This window comes from Sapajus apella, unplaced genomic scaffold, assembly GCF_009761245.1.
Source record: "Sapajus apella isolate SASKATOON/1434 unplaced genomic scaffold, GSC_monkey_1.0 scaffold1, whole genome shotgun sequence".
Lineage (NCBI taxonomy): Eukaryota > Metazoa > Chordata > Mammalia > Primates > Cebidae > Sapajus > Sapajus apella.
Window position 1 is genome coordinate 63,030,353 of NW_022436941.1, and position 13,379 is coordinate 63,043,731.

Consider the following 13,379-nt stretch of genomic DNA (forward strand, 5'->3'; position numbering starts at 1 on the left):
TCTATGTATTATCAAATAAAATGTCGGTGATAGATCAGACTCCGTCAACTCTAAGGTACACCATTATTTTACGTAGCATTAAGAAAAAATTGTTGCAATTAGTAACTATAAAACTCTATCTTAGAGTCAATGAAACATGATATTGAATCAAAACTTTATAAGTCATAATTTTACATGAAAAATTTAAATTTTAACTAAACTCAAAATTTATATTCTGAGGAAAGAAATGTAGCTAATATTTGATTAAATACAGAAAAATGATCACATTGTAAGCCCTCAAAATCACCTGTTTCATTTTTATCAAAACTACTTTGCCAAGAGGAAAGTGAATCAGAGAAAAATAAATAAGAAAAATATTTCAGGGTCATTAAGAACAAAAGTACCTGAGTATTAAAATAATTATTAAAAAATATCAGTCCCGGCTGGGCACGGTGGCTCAAGCCCTGTAATCCCAGCACTTTGGGAGGCCGAGGTGGGTGGATCAGCTGAGGTTGGGAGTTTGAGACCAGCCTGGCCAACATGATGAAACCCCGTCTCTACTAAAAATATAAAATTGGCTGGGCGTGGTGGCATATGTCTATAATCCCAGCTGCTCGGGAGGCTGAGGCAGGAGAATTGCTTGCACTCAGGAGGCAGAGGTCGTGGTGAGCCGAGACTGCGTCATTGCACTCCAGCCCGGGAAAAAAGAGTGAAACTTCACCTCAAAAAAAAAAAAAAAAAAATACCAGTCTCATATCAAGTTCTTACCAGTCCAGGCTTCTAGATGTCTAGCATGTCAAAGTATACTCACTCAACTGTGTGGCTCGACTGTTAACATAATATACATGTGCTTAAGTACAGGTGTTCATGTACATGCTCAGCAATTTTTTAGGGGATAATGGAATTCTAAGATTAGAGGAAGGAAATAAATAGACTTAGTGTCTCCATTTTGTTGTGAAAGCATTCATTTAAAAGCCACCTATCAGTCAGGTGTGGTGGTTCATGCCTACAATCCCAGAACTTTGTGAGGCTGAGGCAGGCGGATCACAAGGTCAGGAGTTCAAGACCAGCCTGCCAACATGACGAAACCTCATCTCTACTAAAAAATACAAAAATTAGCTGGGCGTGGTGGCATGCATCTGTAAACCCAGGTACTCAGGAAGCTGAGGCAGGAGAATCTCTTGAATCCAGCCTGGGCAACAAAGTGAGACTCTGTCTCAAAAAAGAAAGTAAATAAAAATAAAGGCCACCTATCAGGATATATATACCCCTATATATCAGAGCACCCTATGAATGTGATTATGAACAAAGGATGTTTCAAACCACTGTAATTCAAAACTTACGAATGAACAGATGCAGGAGCATCATCTCTTTGGAAAGTTCCTTCACTTCCAATCTGCTCCCTACGTTTTCCAGCTCTATCTTTATATTTTGGATTCTTCAGTGTCTTTTCATCTTCATATTCTGTATTCTTAATAAACACAAAATATTCATTGAGGAAAAGAAAGCTGATAAATAAAATAGAATTTCTGTACATGCGCCTTACTTAACAAATATGGTTCAATGTGGCCCTATAAACAATTAAATAAAAAACCAGCTATGATATGAAGAAATTACTGGGTATGGTGGCTCATGCCTGTAATCCTAGCACTTTGGGAAACTGAGGCAAGAGGAAAGCTAGAGGCCAGGAGTTTGAGACCAATGTGAGCAATATAGCAAGTCCCCCATCTCTACTTGATTTATATTAAAGTTATTAAAAAAAAAAAAAGATATGAAGAAATTGTCATATTAGGTATGCTACTTTTATTCTATTCCCTTTAAAATGTTTATATTATTTCAAGTTATGCCACAACATACATATAAATAAGAAATTAATATGGTGAAAATATAGTACATTCTGACTTAATGCTGTATTCTCATCTTGTCATAGGAACTACTAGTATTCAAAGAAAAATACAGAATCCCTGGGGTTGGGAAAAAAAATCTATCTCCCCCTTTCTCTAAGGAACTGAAAGTTCCAAGGGACCTATAGTAGTTTGATATTGTTTATTGGAAGGGAAAAATGTAAACACTTTTTAAAAACCCGTTTACTCTGGCAATAATAGTTTTTTGTTTCAATAAGGCTCCATTTAAGTGACTAGTCACTTAACAAACATTCACTGGATGAAGAGTGTGTCATATACAAGTTGTGGTGGCACAAAGAAGGGTAGTCAATTCAGCATTCATAGAAGGCTTCCCTTTCCCTTCGTTAACTTGCTGATCTTTACATAAAAAGTATGACATTCATCCAGAGAGATGCTAGGGACCAGAGAGCAATTCAAGGAAGGTATGACAGAAGGTTTTACTTAATTTTGCTTTTAAAAAGAGAAGAAAAACACAGAACCTAGTATCCTAGTAAGTTTTTCCCCCAGAAGACAATACAGAAATTGAGCTAACATTTTTGAGAAAACAATTTTGTTCTCTCCTTAAATGTCTTCTATTTTTTCCCCAAATTGGCCTATCTTACTCTTTCTATGATTTCTCTACCTTAGTACAACACCAATGACAAAAAAATACAATCTGACAGAAAAATACGTTATTTTGGCAGCAACTTATTTTTCTGCATCTTTATGTAGTGTAAAAATGTAGCACAAATATACTTAAGACCTGGATTCTATATCTAACTCTATCATTTACTAGCTAGGCTACTAAAGCTTTTATTTCCCAAAAGTAAACTGGAAATATTAATTGCTTTCCTGGTCTATTTACAGAATTAAGTGGTAACTTTTTTAAAAAACACCTTTATTGAGATATAATTAAAATATAATAAATCATACACAGTGTACATTAAGATACTTTTGAGATTTATGGACCTATGAAACTGTCACCACAAGCAAGATAATAAACATATCCACATCTCTCCCAAAAGTGTCCTTGTCCCTCTTTGTAGTCCAACTCTCGAGACCTTCCCTGTGTAGCATTCCTCCCTTGTGTCTAAGCAATCAGTCATCTTCCTTCTGTCACAATACATTAGTTTGCTTTCCTAGAAGTTTATATAAATGGTACAGAACAGTTCACCCCACTTTCCTGTTTGTAGTTCTCAAGACCAACCAGAATGTGCTGGGAATGCAACATCCTGAGGTAAGGAGGGATTCACTGAAACAATCCAGGCTCTGTTCCAGTCCCCATCTGGAAACAGGATGTCCTTCAACATTTCAGCCCAGTGAGTCAAATAGCCCTGAGGTTCATAACTCAAGGGATCCTTTCCAGGATCCCTCAACAGCTGTGCATGTAGGACACACACGGTTGAGACTCCATTTACCCAGAAGGCAGCTTTCTGAGCTCTGGGGGGGGGGCATTTCACAATAAATCCTAGGTTTCTGTCATCCCTTGCTGCCCATTTGTAAGCAATAAGTTTGCTTCATGTAACTTGTATGAGAGTGTGTTCTGTCTCACTGACCTCAGACAAGTTGAAAACCAGAGCACGGTGAAACTGTTCCACAAGTGGAAGCACATATACTTGTTTTATTTGGCTTCTTTCACTCAACGTAACTACTCCGAGATTCATAGAGGTTGTGGCCTATATTACTAATTCCTGCTTTTTTATTGCTAAATAGTATTTTCACCATATGGATACACCATAGTTTGCTTATCCATATATGATGGACATTTGAGTTTTTCTCAGTTTTTGGTTATTCCAAAAAACAACTGCAATGAACATTTATTTACTAGTCTTTTTACGCACATATGCTAGCATTTATCTTGGACAAAATGTCTCAGAGTAGAATGGCTGAATTGTGTAATAGGTGTATGTTTAACTTTTTAAGAAACTACCAAAGCAAATGCACCATTTTACATTCCCACCAGCAGTGTATGAGACCTCTAGTTCCTCCACAACCCTTCCAATACCCATTTCAGTCAGTTTTTCAAATTTTAGGCATTCTAATAGACATGTAGTGGTATCTCATTGTGGTTTTAATTTGCATTTCCTTAAAGACTAAGGATACTAAACATTGTTTCAGGTGTTTATTTGCCATCAGCGTATCTTCTTTGGTGAAGTAGCTATTCAAATCTTGGGCCCATTTTTTTAACTGAGCTCTTTTCTTATCATTAAGTTTTATAAGTTTTTTGTATATTCTAGATACAGAAGTCTTTGACCAGATATATGATTTGCAAATATTTTCTCAAGTCTGTGGCTTGCCTTTTCATTCTCTTAATAGTGTCTTTGGAAAAACATAAGTTTTTAATTTTGAAGAAATACAGATTATCAATTTGTTCTTAAGAATTGTGCTTTTGTTGTTAGAAATCTTGGCCTTTAAAAAAAAGTTTCTAGAAGTTTTAAAGTTTTAGGTTTTACTTTTGTATCTATGGTCCATTTCTGGATAATTTTTATAGACGGTTCAAGGTATGTATGGATCAACACTCTTTTTGTTTGTGGGGTTTTTTTTTTTTTTGGTAAGGCCATCCAATTATTCTACCACCACTTGTTGAAAAAGAACCCCCGTGGCCGTGCACGATGGCTTGTGCCTGTAATCCCAGCAGTTTGGGAGGCGAAGGTGAGCAGATTACCCGCAGTCAGGAGCTCAAGACCAGCCTGGCCAACATGGTGAAACCCTGTCTCTACTAAAAATACAAAAATTAGCCAGGTGTGGTGGCGGGCACCTGAAATCCCAGCCTCTTGGGAGGCTGAGGCAGGAGAATCACTTGAACTTGGGAGGCAGAGGTAGCAGTGAGCCAAGATCATGCCACTGCATTCTAGCCTGGGCAACAAAGTAAGATGCTGTCTTAAAAAAAAAAAAAACAAAAAAAAAAAACCAACCACCACTCTTTCTCTACCAAACTGCCTTCATACCTTTAACAAAACTTAACCATCCATACGTACATTTGGATCTACTGCTGGACTATTATTTTGTTCCATCCATCTGTTTATCTTTATGCCAATATAATACTGCCTTAATCACTGTAGTTTAATTATAGTAAGTTTTGAAATCAGGTTGTATTAGTTCTTCAACTATGTTTTTAAATCAATGGCATCTTTTTTGTAGAGACAGGATCTCACTATATTGCCCAGGCTAGAATGCAGGGCCCATTCATAAATGCAATCACAGCTCACTGTAGCCTTGAACTCCTTATCTAAAGCGACCCTCTTGCCTCAGCCTCCCAAGTACCAGGGACTACAGACACTACCATGTCTAGCTATGTCAAGGCATAATGCAAGTTTTCTGAAAATCAGAAATGTATATTCGAATGTAGGCAATTATCATTGTTCTACTCCAACTTCAATAGTTTTTAGGTTATAAATACCAGAACAGTAAACTAATAGAAATCACAAAATTATACAACTATTTATATATAAAATGTATCCAGATATTTAAAGACAGTTTTACTCAAAACCAGATATACAGCTTAACACATGAAATAATATTTAACATCCTCACCTGTAAACCATATTTTACTCTTATTTTCTTTAATTCTTTTCTTCTTTCCAACTCTTTTTCCTCCTTACTTAGTGTTGGACCAACTGAAAGAAAAAGTTTGGTTTAAAAAAAAAAACACTAAATCTGATTTTGTAGAAAATTAAAACTGTTATTTAATAAAAAACTAAAAGAACCATTAGTAACCCATTCCAATTAACCAGAAGTTGAAATAAATATTAACATAAAGGATATTGGGTTGTAATGATGTCTTTTCAGAAGTTTGGTAACTAAACCTACTTGAGAAGTAAAGCAAAAACTACAGATGATAGGAATTTTACAGTATAGATACCAAAACGAACAATAAACATCTCGATTTTTCAACACGATTATTACAATAGAATCTCAATGCAGAAATATTAAGTAAATTTTGCAAAGGAACATAGCCATGTGCAAAATAAAAGCCAGAGAACCCAAAATTTGTGTTATTGTGTAATGCAACATACTCATTTTCAAATTAGTATCAGAAAACAAAAAATAAACAATGAACATGCATACTTGGCATTTAGCAGAAAAATATATGTCAAAAAAGATGACCTCTTACTAGTTCAAAGCATCTATATAAATTTGAAGAGCACTAGATGGGTGGGCTGAAAGCACAACAGTAATATCCTACAGTGCTATTATAAAAATTAATGGTTCACAGACAATATACAGCATGAGCTATCAATAGGACAGAAAACATATCAATCTATAGCCCTTAATACCTTGGTCTATTAGTTCTTATGTTAATATCACATGACAGAGTTCAATTGTGGATGACTTTTTTGCATCAATAGACACATCAGAAAGAAACCAATCTTTATTAAATTATCACTTTATTAAGTCTTACTTTTTAAATTATTTTAACTGATAAATAAAAATTATATATGGTATACAATATGATTTTTGATGTATGTATACATTGTAAACTGGCTAAATCAAGCTCATTAATATTTCCATTACCACCTCACGTACTTATCATTTTTTTGTGTATGGTGAGAACACTTAAAATCTACTGTCTCAGCAATTTTCAGTTACAACTGCTCTTAAGGACATTCGGCTACCACTAGAGTCTGCCTCAAAAGCCTACTAAGCTGGATTAGCAGAAAGAGATCTAATCCAATCTCTTTCCTGGTCAGAAAGCAGACCAATGCTACATATCACGCAGCTAAATTATTATACAGAAAAATCAACTACAATTACTCTGTTAGCCTAGGTCTCAAATTTCAAATATATGTCATTTCTTAATCTCATTTGGTAATATTTACTGAAATACATCTTAATCTATTATTGTATCAACTGGATACAAGACCAATAGCTTTATATAAATGTATCTCAATGCAGTATTGTACCAATTAGACATGAAGCCAGTAGCTGACTGATATTTTTAGAACATTTAAGTAATGAAAGAGAAATGTTATCACAGCCACATTTAATTGTTCCACATACCAAAAGATTCATCTTTCTTATCAAGGCGAAGGTGGGCTCTAACCTGCCCTGGTTCACAGCCATCACAGGTATCACTGCCAGGGTGAATGTGAAAGGATAGAACAGTTTCTCCAATTTTCACTTCATCTCCATGCTCAAGTACATAAGGGTCACATTTGGTTTTTGGCTAGAGGGGAAACATTTTACAAAACAGAAATCAAAATAATGACATATGGTTACCTTATGTCTACTGTAAGCAATGTCTGATCATAATTTTTAAAACACCTGTTAATGAAATACACACACACACATACACACACATGCACACACTTCCCAACTTAATGACTCATAAAAAATGTTCTACTAGTGGAGATGAAGACAGCTGAACTGAGCAACTTGTCAAACCCACCAATCTCCCTATCCAATCAAAGCTATCCAATTCTAGACTTCAATCTATTATCAAAACATATAATCAACATAGTAAAAAAGATGAAGTGTTAAGAGAATGGGATAAATGCATCACATTCTTCTCTCTTGATAACTCAGTTTTGTTTCCACTTTTATTGTTACAGATTAAGAATAAGGCCTCCCTCCTTCCTTGTATTTTCTTTTTTTGAGACAGTCTCACTCTGTAGCCCAGGCTGGAGTGCAATGGCGCAATCTCGGCTCACTACAACCTCCACCTGCCCGGTGCAAGTGATTTTCCTGCCTCAGCATCCCAAGTAGCTGGAATAACAGGCGCACATCACCACACCCAGCTAATTCTTGTATTTTTAGTAGAGATGGGGTTTCACCATGTTAGCTAAGCTGGTCTTGAACTCCTGACCTAAGATGATCCACCGGCCTTGGGCTCCCAAAGTGCTAGGATTACAGGCATGAGCCACCGCATCAGGCACCTCTATTTTCTTATTATATGCCAAATACTTTGCTACATGCTGAGGATGTAAGTATTAACTAAATAGACATAGCTTCTGCCTTTAAGAAGTTTCCAATTTAGTAACATTTCCATTAAGACAATTAAAAAAAAAAAGGAAGAGGAGGACCTGGCCAGGTGCAGCGGCTCACATCTATAATCCCAGCACTTTGGGAGGCCGAGGCAGGCAGATCACAAGGTCAAGAGATTGAAACCATCCTGGCCAACACGGTGAAACCCCGTCTCTACTAAAAACACGAAAAATTAGCCGGGCGTGGTGGCACGCACCTGTGGTCCCAGCTACTCAGGAGGCTGACATGGAAGGATCGCTTGAACCCAGGAGGCAGAGGTTGCGGTAAGCCGAGATTGCGCCACTGCACTCCAGCCTGGGTGACAGAGCAAGACTCCGTCTCAAAAAATAAAAAAAATAAAAAATAAAAAAGGGAGGACCTTCAAATTTGCTATTAAGAACATTTACACATTTACGCTGAATAGCTTTACAATGGAATAAGGCATAGACACATAAGTAGAAGTCAAAACTCAACAGCCAAGTAAGTACCCACTGATTATATACTTTTTTCAGCCTTTCTGGAAATTCTTTTCCAAGCAACACAATTGGGCTTAACTCTAATCTGAACCAAATGATAAAGATTATGTCCTTCAGAAATAAAAAAATTCAGTTTAAAAATCATGTGCAGGCAATTAATACATATACACTCACCTGAAGAATCTGTTTTCCATTAACAATAGTACCATTTTGACTGCCTTGATCCACAAGGACATAACTTTGTAAGTCATGGTCAAAATGAATTTCTGCATGAAACTTAGAAAACGAAATCAAGCAATTATTAATTACTATACTTTTCAAAACCATGAATAACAATTTCTGTATGATACGATGAGGTTGAGTCTTTGATAATTTAGATTTTATTATACTTAATACTTTTTCAGAAACACAAATTACTATATGCTTCTGGTAGAAACAGAGGCTACAGAAGAAAATGTCATCTATAACTCTACCTCTACCAAGAAAAATTTCGTATGATGTCCTACCCTTTTCTCCTTTGTACCAGAGTTGAGATTAAAATTTGAAAAATTTTCACCTCATGTATTTTCCACATCATTAAAAACTTTTTTTTTTTTTGAGATGAGGTCTCGCTCTGTCACCCAGGCTACAGTGCAGTGGTGTGATCACAACTTCCTACAGACTTGACCTCCTGGGCTCAGGCAATTCTCCCACCTCAGCTTCCTGAGTAGCTGGGACTACAGGCATGTGCCACCATACCTGGCTAATTTTGAATTTTTTGTAGAGACAGCGTTTTCACCATGTTGTCCAGGCTGTTCTCGAACTCCTGAGCTCAAGTGATCCTCCTGCCTCGGCCTCCCAAAGTGCTGGGATTATGGGCATGAGTCACCATACCCCGCCAAAAATTTGTAATACAAAATGTGATTTGAAACACTCAAGGCCAACTTCTCAGAGATGTTTCCAAGATCTTCAATAGTTAGGACGACTCATTCCCTCCTTGTTCCATAGCACTTTATTCCTCTTATTTTGCTTCTTTGTCTTAACATTGTCATGAGGTTCACCAAATTGTTATACAAAGTTACAGAGTTGTGTGGCTATACCATAATCTATGCCTCCATCCTTCTGATAATGGACATTCAGGGTTTTTCCCCAAGGTGTTACTACTTTTAAAAATATTACTATAAACCTTCTTGGACCTGCAATCTTTTTGTGTACAAAATGCAAGCGTTCCTCTGGAGTACACACTTAGGAACAGAATTATTAAATCATAATATAAGTAAATCTTAAACTTTACTAGATACTATTTTCCAAAGTGGTTGTATCAATTCATATTCCCACCAGCAGTCTGTGAGAATTCTTGTTGCTCTATGTATAGTAAACCAAAACTTGATATTGCCAAAATTTTTAATTTTTGCTAGCCTAAGAGGTGTGAAATTGCCTACTTGCATTTTGCTGATTACTACCAAAACTCTTTTTAATATTTATTAGCCGTTGGAGTTTTCTTTTCTGTAAATTTTCTTTTTATGTCCTTTGTATACTTTTTCCCAACTGGGTTGTTTAGAAAACTTTCTACACTGCCAAACCCTATTCCAAAAAGCTGTTCTAAATTATGTTCCCAATAGTAGTGATATTTAATAAATGATGAATGAGGACAAGCACGGTGGCTTATGCCTGTAATCCCAGCACTTTGGGAGGCTGAGGAGGGCGGATCATGAGGTCAGGAGATCAAGACCATCCTGGCTAACACAGTGAAAATCTGTCTCTATTAAGAATCCAAAAAAAAAAAAAAAATAGCCAGGTATGGTGGCACACACCTGTAATCCCAGCTACTGGAGAGGCTGAGGCAGGAAAATCGCTTGAACCTGGGAGGCAGAGGTTGTGGTGAGCTGTTACTGCACCACTGCACTCCACCCTAGGCAACAAAGCGAGACCCTGTCTCAAAAAACAGTAATAGGCCAGGCACAGTGGCTCACACCTGTAATCCCAGCACTTTGGGAGGCTGAGGCGGGTGGATCACAAGGTCAAGAGATTGAGACCATCCTGGCCAACATGGTAAAATCCCACGTCTGCTAAAAAATACAAAAATTAGCTGAGCGTGGTGGTGCATACCTGTAGTCTCAGCTACTTGGGAGACTGAGGCAGGAGAATTGCTTGAACCCATGAGGCGGAGGTTGCAGCGAGCCAAGATTGCGCCACTGCACTCCAGCCTGGTGCCTAGCAACAGGGTGAGATTCTGTTAAAAAATAAATAAATAAATAAATAATAAATAAAATGATGAATGAAAATTGATACCTTGGCTTCATCTGTATTTCTTAGATTACTAGAAAGACTGAATGGTTTTTCATATATTAACCACGGTATTTCATGTACTGTGAACTGCCTGATATATCTTTTGCTCACTACTGGTGTCATAGTGGGGTTTGAAAACATAAATTTGCATGAACTTTTAAAAAACAAAGAACATATATTGTGTCATATTTGTCGTGACTGTCCCAGTCTGCCTTTTAAATTTGTTTCTTAACATATAAAGAGCAAAATTATTTTGTCCTTTGTAATTTTTACCATTATTTAAACTCAGGAAATCTTCTATCTAGTGGTTAAATACTTGTTTTTTCCCCTTAATATTAACATAAAGTTTCTTTTTTAGAAGTTTTTCATCTATTTGGATACATGGTATATGTGCTAACAAACTGACTTCACCAACAAATTATCCACCCCACCAGCGGATATTAGTCTAAAAGAAAGAAAGAAAAAACAGAAATGCCACCAGAAGCCTGGTGTGGTGGTGTGCCTACAGTGCTAGCTACTCAGGAAGCTGAGACAGGAGGATCACTTAAGCCCAGGAGTTATCAGGGGCTACAGTGCATGCCACTGCATTTCAGTCTGAGCAAAAGAGTAAGACCCTGTGTCACTACTTAAAAAAAAAAAAAACAAAGCCAGTACAGGCAGTTCTAAGGTTTAGACTGAAGGTGGGGAAGAGCCTTGGATCTCTTTGCTATTTAAGTTACAGATACGGTTTTTTATTTAATTTTTTTGGAGGCAGGAGACTCAAGGGTCATAGTGAAAAAGCAAGATAATCTAGTTAAAGTTAAAATTATCAGGGCATTTTCCTCTTTTTGAATGCATTCCCAAAACATGAAAGTAAATAGAGTTTCAAGTTTAAAATGAGACATTAGGCCGGGCGCGGTGGCTCAAGCCTGTAATCCCAGCACTTTGGGAGGCCGAGGCGGGTGGATCACGAGGTCAAGAGATCGAGACCATCCTGGTCAACATGGTGAAACCCCGTCTCTACGAAAAATACAAAAAATTAGCTGGGCATGGTGGCGCGTGCCTGTATTCCCGGCTACTCGGGAGGCTGAGGCAGGAGAATTGCCTGAACCCAGGAGGCGGAGGTTGCGGTGAGCCAAGATCGCGCCATTGCACTCCAGCCTGGGTAAAGAGAGCGAAACTCCGTCTCAATCAATCAATCAATCAATCAATCAATAAAATGAGACATTATATACCAAAAAAAAAAAAAAATCACATAAAATCTACTTTAGGTCCACATTACAATCCATTAAATAAAACGGGAACAATGGAAGATCAAAAAAAAGGAGAAAGCAAAAAAGGAAAAGAGATAACAACCATAAGAGAGGAAGGAAAACATAGAAAACATAGTACTGGAAAGAGAAATATAAAGAGCCTCAGACAGATGTGGTGGCTCACGCCTGTAATCCCAGCACTTTGGGAGGCTGAAGCAAGTGGATCACTTGAGTTCAGGAGTTCGAGACCAGCCTGGTGAACTCCCAGGTGAAACCGCATCTCTATGAAACACAAAAATTAGCTGGGCATGGTAGAGCATGCCTGTAGTCCCAGCTTCTTGCAGGGCTAACATGGGAGAATTGCTTGAACCTGGGAGGTCAAGGCTGCAGCAGTTAGTCATGATCACACCACTGTACTCCAGCCTGGGTGACAAGAATGAAATCCTGTCTCAAAAAAAAAAAAAGTAAAAATATGTAAAGAGCCTCAGTAGCTAAACCTTTAGTTATTTTCTACTTATATATAACTTGACTTGCAATTCTGTTCTATTTGTTTCAAAAACCCGATTGTTCTTTTTCCTGAAACCATTAGGGACAGGGTCTCATTCTGTCACCCAGGCTACAGTGCAGTGGTGTGATCACAGCTTCCTGCAGCTTTGGCCTCCTGGGCTCAGGAGATCCTCCCACGTCAGCTCAATTGAGAGAAGTTTTAAAGGAGATCCCTGAGTGGTATAGGATATATTCTTCGGTTGTAAAATACTCTGGGCTCAAAGTAACCACCTCCTAAAGTAGCCTGACGCCAGGTGTTATTCATTTTTTAAATAGTCATAAAATGTAGCCTGTTTATTTCACTCAATTAATATACATTAAATGGGTACTATTTTAAGACTTAATATATGCTTTCTATTCTTATCCAGATTCTTAAAAATAAACATGATTTTGTTTATTCAAATTGTGATGAAGAATTTTTATTTTCTGAAGCACTGGAATAAACAAATCTGCACTGCCTTCATTACCATTACTACACTGCATATTAACCTTCCTATTAAATTAGAAAAATCCCTAAGCTTTCTACTGTAATAATGATATAAAAAATTACATCTAGGGGACTATGTTTGAGAAATCAGAGAGCATACCTTACTGACACCAACTTCAGGGATTCGGAGAGTATGTTCCATATCCTTTTCTCTGCAGAGTTAAGTAAAGTGTCTTTAATAATTTATGAAGCATATTATATAAATATAGCACTTATAGAGTGACAAAGAATGGAAAGAATGTTTAAAAACAGATAATGTTGGCCGGGCGCAGTGGCTCCTGCCTGTAATCCAGCACTTTGGGAGGCCGAGGCGGGCGGATCACGAGGTGAAGAGATCGAGACCATCCTGGCCAACATGGTGAAACCCCATCTCTACTAAAAATACAAAAAAAATAGCTGGGCGTGGTGGTGTGCGCCTGTAGTCCCAGCTACTCAGGAGGCTGAGGTGGAAGAATCACTTGAACCCGGGAAGTGGAGGTTGCAGTGAGCCGAGATTGCGCCACTGCACTCCTGCCTGGCGACAGAGCAAGACTCCGTCTCAAAA

The 13,379-nt window shown here is 37.6% G+C and overlaps 1 protein-coding gene across 1 annotated transcript in view; it reads right to left on the reverse strand.

Annotated features, from left to right (window-relative positions):
• AGGF1 (angiogenic factor with G-patch and FHA domains 1) overlaps window positions 1-13,379 on the reverse strand; it is a 33,641-nt gene that overhangs the window by 4,680 nt on the left and 15,582 nt on the right. The window contains exons 8-12 of the mRNA XM_032277825.1: window positions 12,936-12,987; window positions 8,477-8,578; window positions 6,864-7,029; window positions 5,397-5,479; window positions 1,323-1,450 (exon numbers count right to left, since the gene is read on the reverse strand). Coding sequence (XP_032133716.1) covers window positions 1,323-1,450; window positions 5,397-5,479; window positions 6,864-7,029; window positions 8,477-8,578; window positions 12,936-12,987 — 531 coding nt within the window. The remainder of the gene's footprint in view (window positions 1-1,322; window positions 1,451-5,396; window positions 5,480-6,863; window positions 7,030-8,476; window positions 8,579-12,935; window positions 12,988-13,379) is intronic.